Genomic DNA, 12,534 nt, shown 5'->3' with positions numbered 1-12,534 from the left:
ATGGAGATGTCACTTGACCAGAGCTATACTTCACTGTTCTTTATTTTGCTCCTATTTATGAATGAAAATGATAATAGTTTGGGCTAATTCCTGTTATTTTATTGTGGGATGGTGGACAGAAATAGATTGGTTAACAGCCATCTGTGTGAAGACCATTTTAAATTGCTAAAATTCCGTCGGTGTGGAAACCAGTATCAAAAACATGATTAAACTCCTAGGGCTTGAATTTCAACCAAGTCTTGTGTGAGCAGTTCAGGATATTGGTCTTTCCCCTGACTTTTGCAGCTGCTAAAGAAGAGCCACTGTACTTTTCTCTTCCTGTCCTTAATTCCTCCAAATCTCATTCCCAATGCCATTTTGGACAATGGGAAGGTGCGTGCCTATGCATTAGCTAATATGCTACAGGGAGAGACTTGGTGTGAGTAAATTCTAACACTGGTGATATTATTTTCCTTTCCTTTGAGAAAATCTAATGCCCTGCTGCTGGGGATTCCAGTGGCTGACATCATGTTAGCTGTTAGAGACTTTATGAAATTGAATTTTGAGACAGGGTCAAAAGAAAGCACTCAGCTGTATCCTTTCTAATCCTTTTTTCTAGGCTAAATAATCTTAGCTTTTGCTCTGTGCTGCTACCTGTAAATCTAACGATTATTTTGTCTTTCTTTGAACGTATCCAGTCTGTCTTCGACTTTCAGGTGAAAAGAGAGAGGCAAACTGGATCCAAAGTTTAAAAGACTTGAATAATGTAAATTTGAACTTCTTATTGTGTCAGCAGGTTCTTTTCAAATTTTTCTTGTAGGGGAATTTTTGAGTAGAACGAGTCATGTCTATGAATGCCAAAGTGCTTTGTAAGTAAATGGGAAATTCTCAAGTGTGATCAGCCATTATTATCAAAAACAATCAACATGGGACCTCAGCGTGTTTTCAGCAAGGTGCTGCTGGCATGGTGGTGAAAGTGACAGGCACAGTAAGAGCAAATTTTGCCCTCCCTACAAGCAGAGGCCCTTTACAAGGCAAAAAAGGCCTTCCTCTGAGCTTTCATTACTGCAGGCTACTCCTGAAGGAGTGATCAGCTTATGTAATGAAATGAGCAGTGACATGGTGAAGGCGCTGGAAGATGCCTGTACTCTGTGCCAGCATCAGCAGACATTGGCCTCTGCCAAGAGGGAGCAGTGCAAGGTCCTCTGAGAACTACCCATTTGACTGTTGAGTATTAACAATTTGCTGGACACCATACTGAGAATGGTTAAAAAGTATTCTGTAGTGAAATATTTTAAGTGATTTTGAAAACACTCTCTGTCTCAGCATTTGGCTAAATGAAGAGGGTCGTAGCTTTCTTTGTAGAGAGTGTGTGCACTTGCAAGCATTCACCTCACTCCTAACTAATGTATAGCCATAGTTCTGTGATTTTCTGTCTTCTACTAGGACATGTACATCATAAATACTTCTTCCATGCCTGCACAGTTCACCTGTGCCTGTATATCTCACATTCACAATATGCTTTTGAATGAGCAGAGGCATTGATTATAAGTGATGTAGTATGGTTCACGAAAGTTTAATTTTTGCTTCTAGTGGTGAGAATTGCTATTTAACCACTTCGTATTCTTTCTTTCCTCAGATAAGATAAACACGGAGAAAGCTGGGTCCCTGCTGTCTTTGCAAACAAATCTTCAAAAGCAATTTAGGTAGAAAGGTATCATAATGCCCTTATGCACCCAAGGGAGGGAGCGATTGCCCTTTTCGAATGAGATACAAGATATTTTTTGCTATCAAATTAGTGTATTTCTGGCAAGGACCACTGACATGTCAAAAATGACTTGTACCCAGCAGCCAGTAAAACAGCCTTGAGACAGCACTTTGTCCCGTGTTGGGAAAATGCTTCCTCCTTGCCAAGACCTTGGATTCCTAAACCCTTTGTAGGGTATTGGCCGTCTGGGATGCTAGTCTTTTCCGCTGGCATTGCTTTATGTCGATATTTTTGCCTGATGTGAAGGTGAAATTGACCAGCTAAAATTGAAATTTCCCAACAAAAAGTGAAAATGGGAATCAAAACAGAAGGTTAATTTGGTTACAGAGCTGGAAACCATTACTAAGGAGGACAGTAAAACTATTGTAGCGTATATGTGCTGTTTAAGTGTTTTTCTTCCAGCTCTTAGGATCTTTGAAGGACAACTTGCCTGTGGAAGCCCATATTATAAATATGTAGTGTTTGGCCTCTTGCGTTGCCTTCTTTCCTGGGTTACTCTGCCTCATATTTAACCAAATTGTTACCTGGCTTTAACTTCAATGTCAAAATCCTTTTTTTTTTTTTTTTTTTTTTTAATGTGCTACTTTAGGAGCCAATATTGTGCTGCAGTTCTCTTAATTGGTCAGGCAATGAGACTGCAAATGAGAGATCCCTAAGCTTATCTGGAAATTACTTTTTGTTGATAGGTAAAGCATGCCTAGGATTATTGTATCACCAATCACACTTACCTTTTGTGCTTAAAAAGCCATTTGTAGCTCTGAATCCATGCTGTGAGATCTAGTTTTGTATTATTTTGCAAGTTGCATATCGTAAAATTTATCCATTTTGCAGCAATTTCAATTATGATTTGGGATTGTTGGGGTTGTTTGTTATTTTTTTTTAATTTATGCAAACTGCCCATGGTACTTGAGTAAAATGTATTGGATTTGTGAGCAATGTCCTTAGACAAAAATGCTGCCATTCTCTCTTCCTGCAGTGCCGGTATTAAAAGTCACTTTGCAGCTCAGTTCTGGCAGAGGCATTTTGTGATCAACTCCAGCACGAAAACTTCTTGTTTCATCTTTTTGGAGCGCATCTTCCCCTTGGAATACCTGATTTAATTCCATGTGTGCTGGGCTGTGCATGCTGCCCTTATTTTGGTCCTTGCTCCTATTTCCACCCCTCCATGGTCTTGTCTGTTTCAGATGCCATTCTTTACTTGGAATATAAAACTCGTGGTTTTCAGGAATGGACAGCAAAAAGTTTTCATCTTTGCTAGCTATTTGGGAGTGTTCCCTACAAGATAAATATTTCCTGTGAGTATAGGACTGATAATGAAGTTTCCAGTGTCTGCTTTTCATTTATTTTATCATCTGTCTTAACTTGCTCAGCCACAGTTCTTAGTACATTCAGATTTCTGTTGGTAAAACCTCACTTTCTCCTAACATTAAAAAAAAAAAATAGGAAATACTATTTAAAATTTGCTTTTTCAGTTCTTTTAATTTCTGAAGACTGTAAGTGCTTTCAGTCAGGAAGAGTTACTTTTTAGCTTTGTCCCTAGTAGAGTGTTGATGTATTATCACAGCTCTTTCTTGTGCATGCCAGTTTTTAATTCGACAAATAAAACTTCAAGTGCTGTTGAACTGTGCGGTACTTCAAAAATTCCTCCCGGAGAGCATCAATCCTGCTTAGTCAGTGGAATGAGTCAGTGTCATCAGCAAACTTGTTGATCAATTCCTTCTTCAGATCAGTCAGAACTGTTAAACTAGTATCAGCAGTGGACTTGGGAGAGTACCGTATTCATTGGAACTGGTAAATTAGGAATTAATTTTAACCCTAAGGCTGATGTCCTAGGAGGGTTTTTTGTCAATATATCTACATTATGAATTTTTCTTTTCCTACAGAGGCTCCTGTAAAATAACACTAAAATCTTTATTTAGATGGATATAGAATTACATCAGCTTTGAAGTGCTGAATTGAAAACAAATCTTGAACAAAGATGGTATATATCCTATGATACAAGATAGATGAATTTAAATGGTATGCAAGGAAATGCTGCAGACACTTAACAGCTGGAATAGTTCTTCTGATTTGTCATATTCGCTCAGGGCTCTCAGTCCTCTCTTTGTTCCTGGAAACAGTGGTAACAGATCTGGACACCAATGTGTTGCCTAACAGAGCAGTTGTGCCCTTTGTCGTTGTGATGCCTTTATTCTTTCACTACTCTTTTCTGACCGTGAGCAGATGAAAAACAAGTGAAAATCCTTTTGAAGAGCATTATGAGCCTTGTAATGTGTCTTTTTGGCATCAGTCCTTCCTAGTTCTGCTAAGAATAATCTGTTCTTTACAGCCATAAGGCAGAGAACTAAGTATATAAAAAAATCCTTCAGAGCTATATATAGGATGTGACATAAACCAGGCATAATCTGATGACATTCTTGTATGCCTGTACTCTAACTTCCTTTTGCCACCTCCTGTGAGTAACTGTCTTCTATATCTCGCCTGCCCTTTATGGGCTGTCTCCTGCTTTGTGATACATAAACACATACTGCCACGTTTCTTCTAAGATCACTTACTGTTCTCAGTCATTTACTGCATAAGATATGTGGCACAATATATTCATGTGTCTGGGGGTATGACAGCTTGCTGTGATCTGTGTTAAATACAAACACAGCATGCGAATGTGATGCAGACTGATACAAGCAGCAAATCACAGAATCTAGAGATGGGTAAAACCTGCTTCATTTAGCCTCATTTTTCCAGTGCTCTGGTCTTTCTTACCCTATCTTATTTTCTTATACCGTTATTTATTTTAATATTCTTTAGTGCCATCATGGGCCAGTGTTTCAGTTGTCCCAAAACTTTTTCTAATACAGCATCACACCTGCAGTTTGTAAACAAACTTCCTTTCTTATATAGTGCCCTGGATATGATACTTGTCCTCTCTTTCCTTTATGATCTTCTTTTTTTTCCCCTATTCTTGTTTTCTTCTTGTATTTCATCTACATAGTCACTGCTGTCTTCATTGTCTTTTTCTAACTGATGCTTTTGATTCTCTGTTCTCTTTTTTGTTTTCTTTTTCTTAGGGTTAAAAAAAGAAACCAGGATGCATTTTTCCATCTTTCGTTGATTATGTGAAGCAAGGTCGTATATGGCTTACATGAAGGAAGGTTCATATATGGTATAGTCACTTATCTGATTGCTCTTGATTCAAGGAAAACAACCTGGTTGTGGTTAAATACCAAAGCCTGGTCTGCCACCTGTGGCATATGTACCGTAGTTGTAACTGCATCGGAAGCAAGAGTATATGGTAGATGGTTTTCAAAAGTTTGTTGCCCGCTTACGTAGATGTTGGGATGGATCCAGAGTTAATACAGCTGGTTCCCTTTTCCTGGTTTATTTTCTGATGTGTGCACACCCTTTCTGACTGCCTTTGAGTGGAGAAAAAGGCGCTTAGGAATGAGCTGATAAACACTGGTGGGGACAGGATTGTAAATGAGACCATGGGCATATGAACAATGGAATGCTTTTACACTAAATCTGTGTATTTTTTGTGTAATTTAGAAACTTTCCAATTAATAGTTTGTTCCAAGCTCTAATTTATGGACTTCGATTATATGCTATATGATATTTTTCTCCCTCCAGGTTTGTAGAGAAAAGGTGTGAGTTTCAGTATTATTAAATATTTCCAACTTCATGCAGTCTGCTGAGCTACCATGGGAAGGGCTGTGAACTGATCTTAAAACGGGGGATACTGCCTGTCTATAGTTCACCCCAGAGGGGTTACCCAGTTGTGGTATTTATTATTTTCCTACTGGAATATCAAAACAAAGATGTGCCCTCTTAAGGGAAATATCGTGATGCAAATGGATGGCTTAGTCCCTGAATGGAGTTCTCTATTGAGAGTGTCAGTGAGTCCAATGGGATGAGTGAAAAGCTTAGACCAGTGCTGGGATATATGTTTGATATTTCCGCCTCTTCCTTTCCTCTTCCTGTAGGATTGTTCCACTTGAAGGAGGTTAAAATTGAAGTCTCCTGGAAGTTGTACTGCTTTGTTCTCCTGTCGCCTGTGTTGTGGCAGCTGTTTCATCATCATAAAAGACTGAACTTTAAGAGCCTTCAGCAACAGAAATTGCCTAAGTGCAGAGCAATGATATTTATTAGTCTAAGCTCATTCATTAATATTTTTGTAGAGCTTTTATAGAACCATGATTTCTGAGCCATGTTTTTTAGCAGAGTTACGGGATCATCTGTGCATAATGGTCTTCTTGCGTACGTGATACCAGAATAATTGTTTTTACAGCTTGTTCTTGAGGTGCAGAATAAATGATCACTGTAAACATTTCTCGCATTGTCATCTTTTAATCTTGATCCACTTATTTACACTGAGCAGCAAGATACAGAGTGCCATGGCCCAGACAGAAAGTAAGATTTACTTCTTCAGCTTGGTATTTTAAAGTCCCCAGAACAGGACAAGCTGTTTTGTTTGGAGAAAACAGGAAAAATTGTTCCTTTCCTGGACTTATATTTGACGAGTAAACGTGAGGGAAGGGTTGGTTTATAGATTAAGAAACAGAAAAGTTTTTCAATTTCCTGCCTGTCTCCGTAGCTAAGCTCTCCCATTTTAGTTGTCTGTCTACATGCCCTGGGCTTGTAAGAATCCCAGTGTGTCTTCATTATGGCTGCAGGGGATCAGACTGCACAAATCTAATTGTGGGTTCAGGTCCTTGCTCTGTTTTCCATGCCGCCCATTAATGTGCATGTACTCTAGTGAGACCGGTGTCTTTGAAAAAATAATGTATTGAATAAAGTCATACGCATCTTCCAGTGTAATAAAATAAAATAAACGTTATGAGGAACTAACCTGTTTAAAGGTGGAGAGGGTGATATCCATTTAACTGGAAAGTGGAGGAGTTGGAAGTCAGGCACTGTGGGTATGGACATCTATCTTATTTCTCTCAAATTCTTTTCAGGGTAAGTGAAGAAAAGGAGGTGACAGAAGAACGTCTGAAAGCTGAACAGGAATCATTTGAGAAGAAGATCAGACAGCTAGAGGAACAGAATGAACTTATCATCAAAGAAAGGGAAGATATCCTTTAAAAATATGTGCAGGGGCTCATGGTCTGAAATAAAAAGTGAACTACAGAGAAATAATTGTTCTAATTTATGGCAGAGAATAAATCTGCATGTGCTGCCATTCAAAAACAATCAGAGAGATGACTTGTCAGCATGTGATGCTGCTTCATTTGAGCTTAAAACTGCCATCCAGCTGTTCTATGATGTTGTTTTGCTATGAAATAGACATTTGTCAACTAAATACGGCAATAAGGAATTTATGCATTAGAATATGGTTATAGTGGTGTGTTTTGTTTTTTTGTTTTTCTTTTTTTTTCTTTTTTTTTTTTTCTTAATCCTGTTAGGTTGTTGTAATTGAGGTCTAAAACTTGCGTGCTATTCCAGTGCTCTCTGTTTCTCTGTTTCCAGAGAAAGATGACTTAGACCAAAGGTATTTAAACGGTATCTGTGTACTAGGAGGTTTAGCCCAGTTCAAACTTCTGTTGGTGTAGCCTTTGTTTGTTTAGTTTTCTATAAAGTTACCCGATTGTCTTTTTTTGCAGGCTGTGAATTTTATTTTTCTTAAGCTGCATGTGCTTAGTCCCAGTCCTGGAATATTACCTGCAAAGTCGATGTTGCAGGAATTACAGTTTTCCTGCAGTGTGGTGTCATAGACCTTTACAAAATTTTCCTGTTCGTTTCTCTTCCAAATTTTTGATGTTGGTGCTTTCTTGTTTAGTTCCTCAGAAGGCTAACCATTGACCACAGTGGGATATGGAACAACCAGTGCTGCAACTACAGCAAAAGCAAATAGTGTGTCATTCATCAGGAGCTGTAGTTCAAGTAGGGAGAATACTAATAGTGTTTTTAAAAGCATTGATGAAACCTGTTGTGCAATACTGTTTTCAGTCTTGGGTCATTCCTTGTTTGAGTAAAAAATTAAGTTAGAGGCAGATGTTGTTGAGAAGGTCTACTTAAAATGGGAGGTACAAAGAACTTATTTTTTGAGAAGAGACTGAAGTGTGTGTGCATATGCTTATGAATAGTGACTGACCATGTAGAAGCAGGTCAATGTGGTGGTGAACAGGGGGAGAGACAAAGCTGAGACAAAAAGGGACTCTTCAAGCCATAGGCCAGTGTTGGAACAGAAATAAAAGAAGATAAACAGTCCACAAACTTAAGTGTAAAGTTAAAGGAGGGTTCTTGAAGATTCGAGAAATCATATTTCACAGTTTAGCACTGGAAGACTTAACAAAAAAAGAGCTTTTTTATGATGGCGCTTGGTTAGCTTATGAAAGGAATTGAGTGGTATGCTGGCTCTGTCAGCAAGGGATTGCCCTCGATGACCCAGAAGATCCCTTGTAGCACAACAGCACTTATATCGATAGAAAGAATTTGGTATGTTTGTACCAAATAATATACACATCAACAAGCTTAGCCAGACATGGAACAGTTCCTGGAAAATATTAAATCTGATGTATTTAAGAGCCATTAGATGTGACTACAATGCTTCTACATTGATTTCACTGAAGTCATTTTTTTGTGTCTTCAGTCAGCTCATGAATGTGGATAGGATGTATGTTCCTGATGAATATTTTTTAATTTATGCACATAAAGCTTTTGCTAATTCATCTGAAGTTTATTTGGCTACTGGGAAGTAGGCATGCTTGCTTGGGTTTTTTTGTGTCTTTTTTTATTTTGTTGCTTTTTTAGAGGGTGGAGAGTGTTGTTGTGTTAGTGGTGTGTGTGGTTTTTTTTTTTTCCTTTACTAGAAATAGATTTAACAAGCATTAATACTTTTTCTGAAGTCTGGTAGACATGGCAGAAGGGTTAATGCATGCAATTTTACACTTCATAAAACTCTGTAAAACCTAGAAATATAAAACAAGGTTATAATTTAAAACTATAATTTTAACTACTGCAATACTTGCCTACCATACATGAATGATTCAATATCCTCAACGTACCCTGATCAGTTAATTTTTTATCTTAAAGCTTGCTGCAGAGGCAAGAAATGGTAGAAATGACTTGCCAGAGTTGAATACAGATTCTGGCTCTTTTCAAGTGCAGCAACTTGAAATTATCCAAGCTCTTCTGAAACGTACAAAATTCACTTGCAAATAAGATATCAGGGGTATAATAGCATAAGCAAACACCTTCAAGTCTGGTAAAATAAAATTTACTTACCCTTTATTTTTTGTTCCCCAAAGTTAATTTATTCTCTATAAAATTACTTTTTCTAGGCCAGTATTTAAAATTACCCTACAATAATGTATCAATATTTCTGATATAACTTCACCTGTCTAGTGAAGTGTGACTTCAACTTGGTAAAAGTTTAATTTGAGTAGGAAGGGGAGTGTGTTGGGTTTTTTTTTAAGCAACAACATGTTGCTGAGTGTTTTTTCTTACTAAGAGTCTTGCAGCAAAGATATGCTCTGTGTGCTTGAAATCCTTTCTGTAAAGGCAGATTTTCCTCATTTTGCTGTGGTTGCTTTTTTCTCTTCATTTTTCTTATTTTGAGAAGCTATGTGGACTCACACGTTTGAATTTACTGCTTCGGGGGGTAAGGGAGTAGGTGATATGTAGTGATCTCACTGCAAAACTTTTGAGTAACTGACCAGTATTGGAAAAACAACATTTGTCTGCAGCCCAAGCTTATATTTGATTTGGAACTCGTCAGTGCTGTCTGGGTAGGGACCAACAACTAAACTTCCATGCAAACTTGAAAATCAATTCTATCCTTCTACTGCAGTTGAAACTTTGAAATTTGAGTGGTTCTTACTAGGGCATGCAATTAATGGAGGACAACCCTGATGAGCACACTGTGAATCATAAACAGGCCAGCTTGTTGTCAGGGCTGCCGGATCTTATCACAGATTTAAGGAAAATTAGGGATTTCAGGTTGTCGTCCAGTCTACTGCTTTTTCCTAAAGCTGTATCGTTAGACCTGTCTTATGTTATGATTTGGTCAAAAGCAGATATTTTGGCTTAGTTTTTCAAAGGCCATTCCTGCTTGAAAACAAATTCTTTCAAAAGAAACTTGATCTAAAGTTTTTCAGCCAGTTCCAAAACACGATTCAAATCTTTATTTCGTCCATAACAAACTCTTGTAGCCTTTTTTCTAAAAGGTTCTTGTGCTGCTGTTGTTTGGATGTGTGCTGCTTGGTGGTGAAATGCATGCATGCTGCGATGACATCTTTTGCAGTTTTTACTAAAATCCACTGAGTTGGGCCAAACTGGAAAAATCTGGTAACATGTGCTCCCATTCTTTTGTTGCCCTCCACAATGAAAGCATCTTATAGCTATGAGGATGGGAAAGTGGTGGAAAAAATTGGTCTTCTGAAAGGGAAGATAAAGCAGGAGGTGCAGAAGAAAGCACAAGTGGAGGCTGCAGTGGGGACGTGAGAACTAGAACGTGGCTGGAAGGAAGGACTTGGAAAAGGAGAATGGGCTGGGCATAGCTGATGTGAGAGAAGTAAAGCCTGTGACTAACAAGTTCAGAAGTGTTTGGGATAAGCAGCTGGGGTTAAGGAAGAGCCAGGATGAAGGCAGGTGGCCTCACATCCGTCAGATGGTTCTGAGACAGCTGATGAAAGCAAAGATGTGTCTGTTTAGTGTATTGTAGCACCCTCAAAACTTTGGAACAGAGTTTGGGACTAAGCTCATGTGAGGGGCTCATCATGTGTAACCTGCCTCTGCGTCTTCCTCAGCATCTGCTCTTAGAATTTGTCCTCTGTTTGCTTCTGTGCTCCCAGGTCATGATGGATACATACTGGGTGACTGAAGGTCAGCACTCTAAATTCTGGCATTGCCTTTGGAGTGTTTGACTTACAACTTCAATGTTTTGTTTTTGTTGTTTCATTTGCATTATCAGAGCACACCATGTTATGCTCTTAGGCTACTTGTGCTGCCCCTTCTTCCACTTCTGCTTGGACCTGTTAAGAGGAAAGCTTCCAGCTTTCCTTTTTTTTTTTTTCCTGGCATATTTTCAAGCACCTATTATTAATTGAGTTCCCAAATATATTTTCCTGTTTCATAAATTAAATAATATTTTGTAAGATGCCCCAGTACTGTCATGATAAATGTTTTAGGGAAAAAAATAATAATAATGAGATTATTAAGAAACAAATGCTACTGTTAGTTCAAAGCCCAAAGAACTTATGTTATGGTCTTTAGCTTTTCTTGTTATCATCATTAAGGAATTTTTTCATCTAAATTTGATGGTGTTGCATAAATGAAGAAGCAAAAACAGCCTTAATGTTTCTGAAGAGTTATTAATTGGGGAAGAGGAAACTTCTTAAAAGAAAAATTGGTTATTGATTTCTAAGCTATGCTGAAATTATAATTTTGGAGACAAAGAATAGGGAGGGAAAGAGAAAAAGAGACTCTGTTTATTATCAACTTATTTATTTATTTTTATAAGTGTAAAATCATCAGCCCTACTGAACTGCTGATTTTGTTTATATTTAGAATGTACTTGGATTATTTAAACCTTTTGTTGGAATTGTTCTCTGACTACACATGATCTGTTGATTTGAAGACCCAGCCAAGTTCATACAACAAACCCCATATGATTTACTTGGCTAGTCTTAAAAATGATCACAGACTCTGTTTATGTATGTCCTTAATATTGTAACTTAGGACTACTTAATTAGTTGATTTTGCATGCAGTTAAGATGAATATTAATTTAACTAAAACAGTTCATTTGCTGATATTGTTAGTGAGACATAGAATATTAATTTACTGGAAGAATAATGAGCTCCTTATAAGCATTATCTAGAGTCTTCAATAAAATGCTTTTAGTTGTGCCATAGTACTGTTCATTACATTACTCTTGCATATACTCATAAATGGGTGCTACTCACATATTTTGTCCTTTTTCTGTCTTTCTGTGTTAATGAAGGATTAGTATGATTTTTCAGAAGAAAAAAGTTGCTGACTTGCATAATGCCAAAGAACCAAACGCTAGAAAAGCGCCTATCAAGAGTACAGAATTTACTTGTGTATTCTGTCACGATTACTTCTCTCTATAATGTTTAATTTGCGTTTCTGAAAATGGAGAGAGAAGTAGGCACTTCTGTTTCCTTTCATTTTTTAGTCTGATCCACCAAGTTGTCATCACAGGAGGTTCCACTTAAATTTGAGAAGAAACCTCTTCTCAGTGAGGGTGACAGACACTGGAACAGGCTGCCCAGGGAGGTTGTGGAGTCTCCTTCTCTGCAGACATTCAAACCCACCTGGACACCTTCCTGTGTGACCTCACCTGGGCGTTCCTGCTCCAGCAGGGGGATTGGACTGGATGAGCTTTTGAGGTCCCTTCCAATCCCAAACATACTGTGATACTGTGAGAAGAAACGAAACAAAAGGTCTCAACCAGAAAGCCTTTGGCAGTGTACTTGGTTCAATGTGTGGTCCTTGTGTCCTGCTTAACAGACGTGTGCACGTGGGTCTGTGTTTGCCTCTCCAGGGCTGCCCTTTGCAAGAGGACAGTCAAACTGAACCCACCATGACAACAGTGTCATAGAGAAATGGGGTGGGGAAATTAACAGTACAGATAAGCATGTACATATTAAAATTGAATCCCTGCCTTGTCACCTGCCAACCCCCTCCTTCAATAATGAAAGTTAAGAAGAAAATTTCTATATAGAGATCAATTTGCTGTTTGTAGGAAACTTGTGCCTTGTGCTTTTGAAAGTCAGGCTGTTTATTTAAAACTCAATAACAGTTTTAGGGTTTAGCTTCGACTAACTCT

The 12,534-nt window shown here is 38.1% G+C and overlaps 1 protein-coding gene across 5 annotated transcripts in view; it reads left to right on the top strand.

Moving 5' to 3' along the window:
- KIAA1328 (KIAA1328 ortholog) overlaps window positions 1-12,534 on the top strand; it is a 177,156-nt gene that overhangs the window by 11,687 nt on the left and 152,935 nt on the right. For all 5 annotated transcript variants that reach the window (XM_065046945.1, XM_065046943.1, XM_065046946.1 and 2 more), the window contains one exon: window positions 6,700-6,815. In XM_065046945.1, the coding sequence (XP_064903017.1) occupies window positions 6,700-6,815 (116 nt within the window). The remainder of the gene's footprint in view (window positions 1-6,699; window positions 6,816-12,534) is intronic.

The sequence above is a fragment of the Columba livia genome, chromosome Z (genome assembly GCF_036013475.1).
Source record: "Columba livia isolate bColLiv1 breed racing homer chromosome Z, bColLiv1.pat.W.v2, whole genome shotgun sequence".
NCBI classification, from domain to species: domain Eukaryota; kingdom Metazoa; phylum Chordata; class Aves; order Columbiformes; family Columbidae; genus Columba; species Columba livia.
This window is presented reverse-complemented; position numbering and strand designations above follow the sequence as displayed.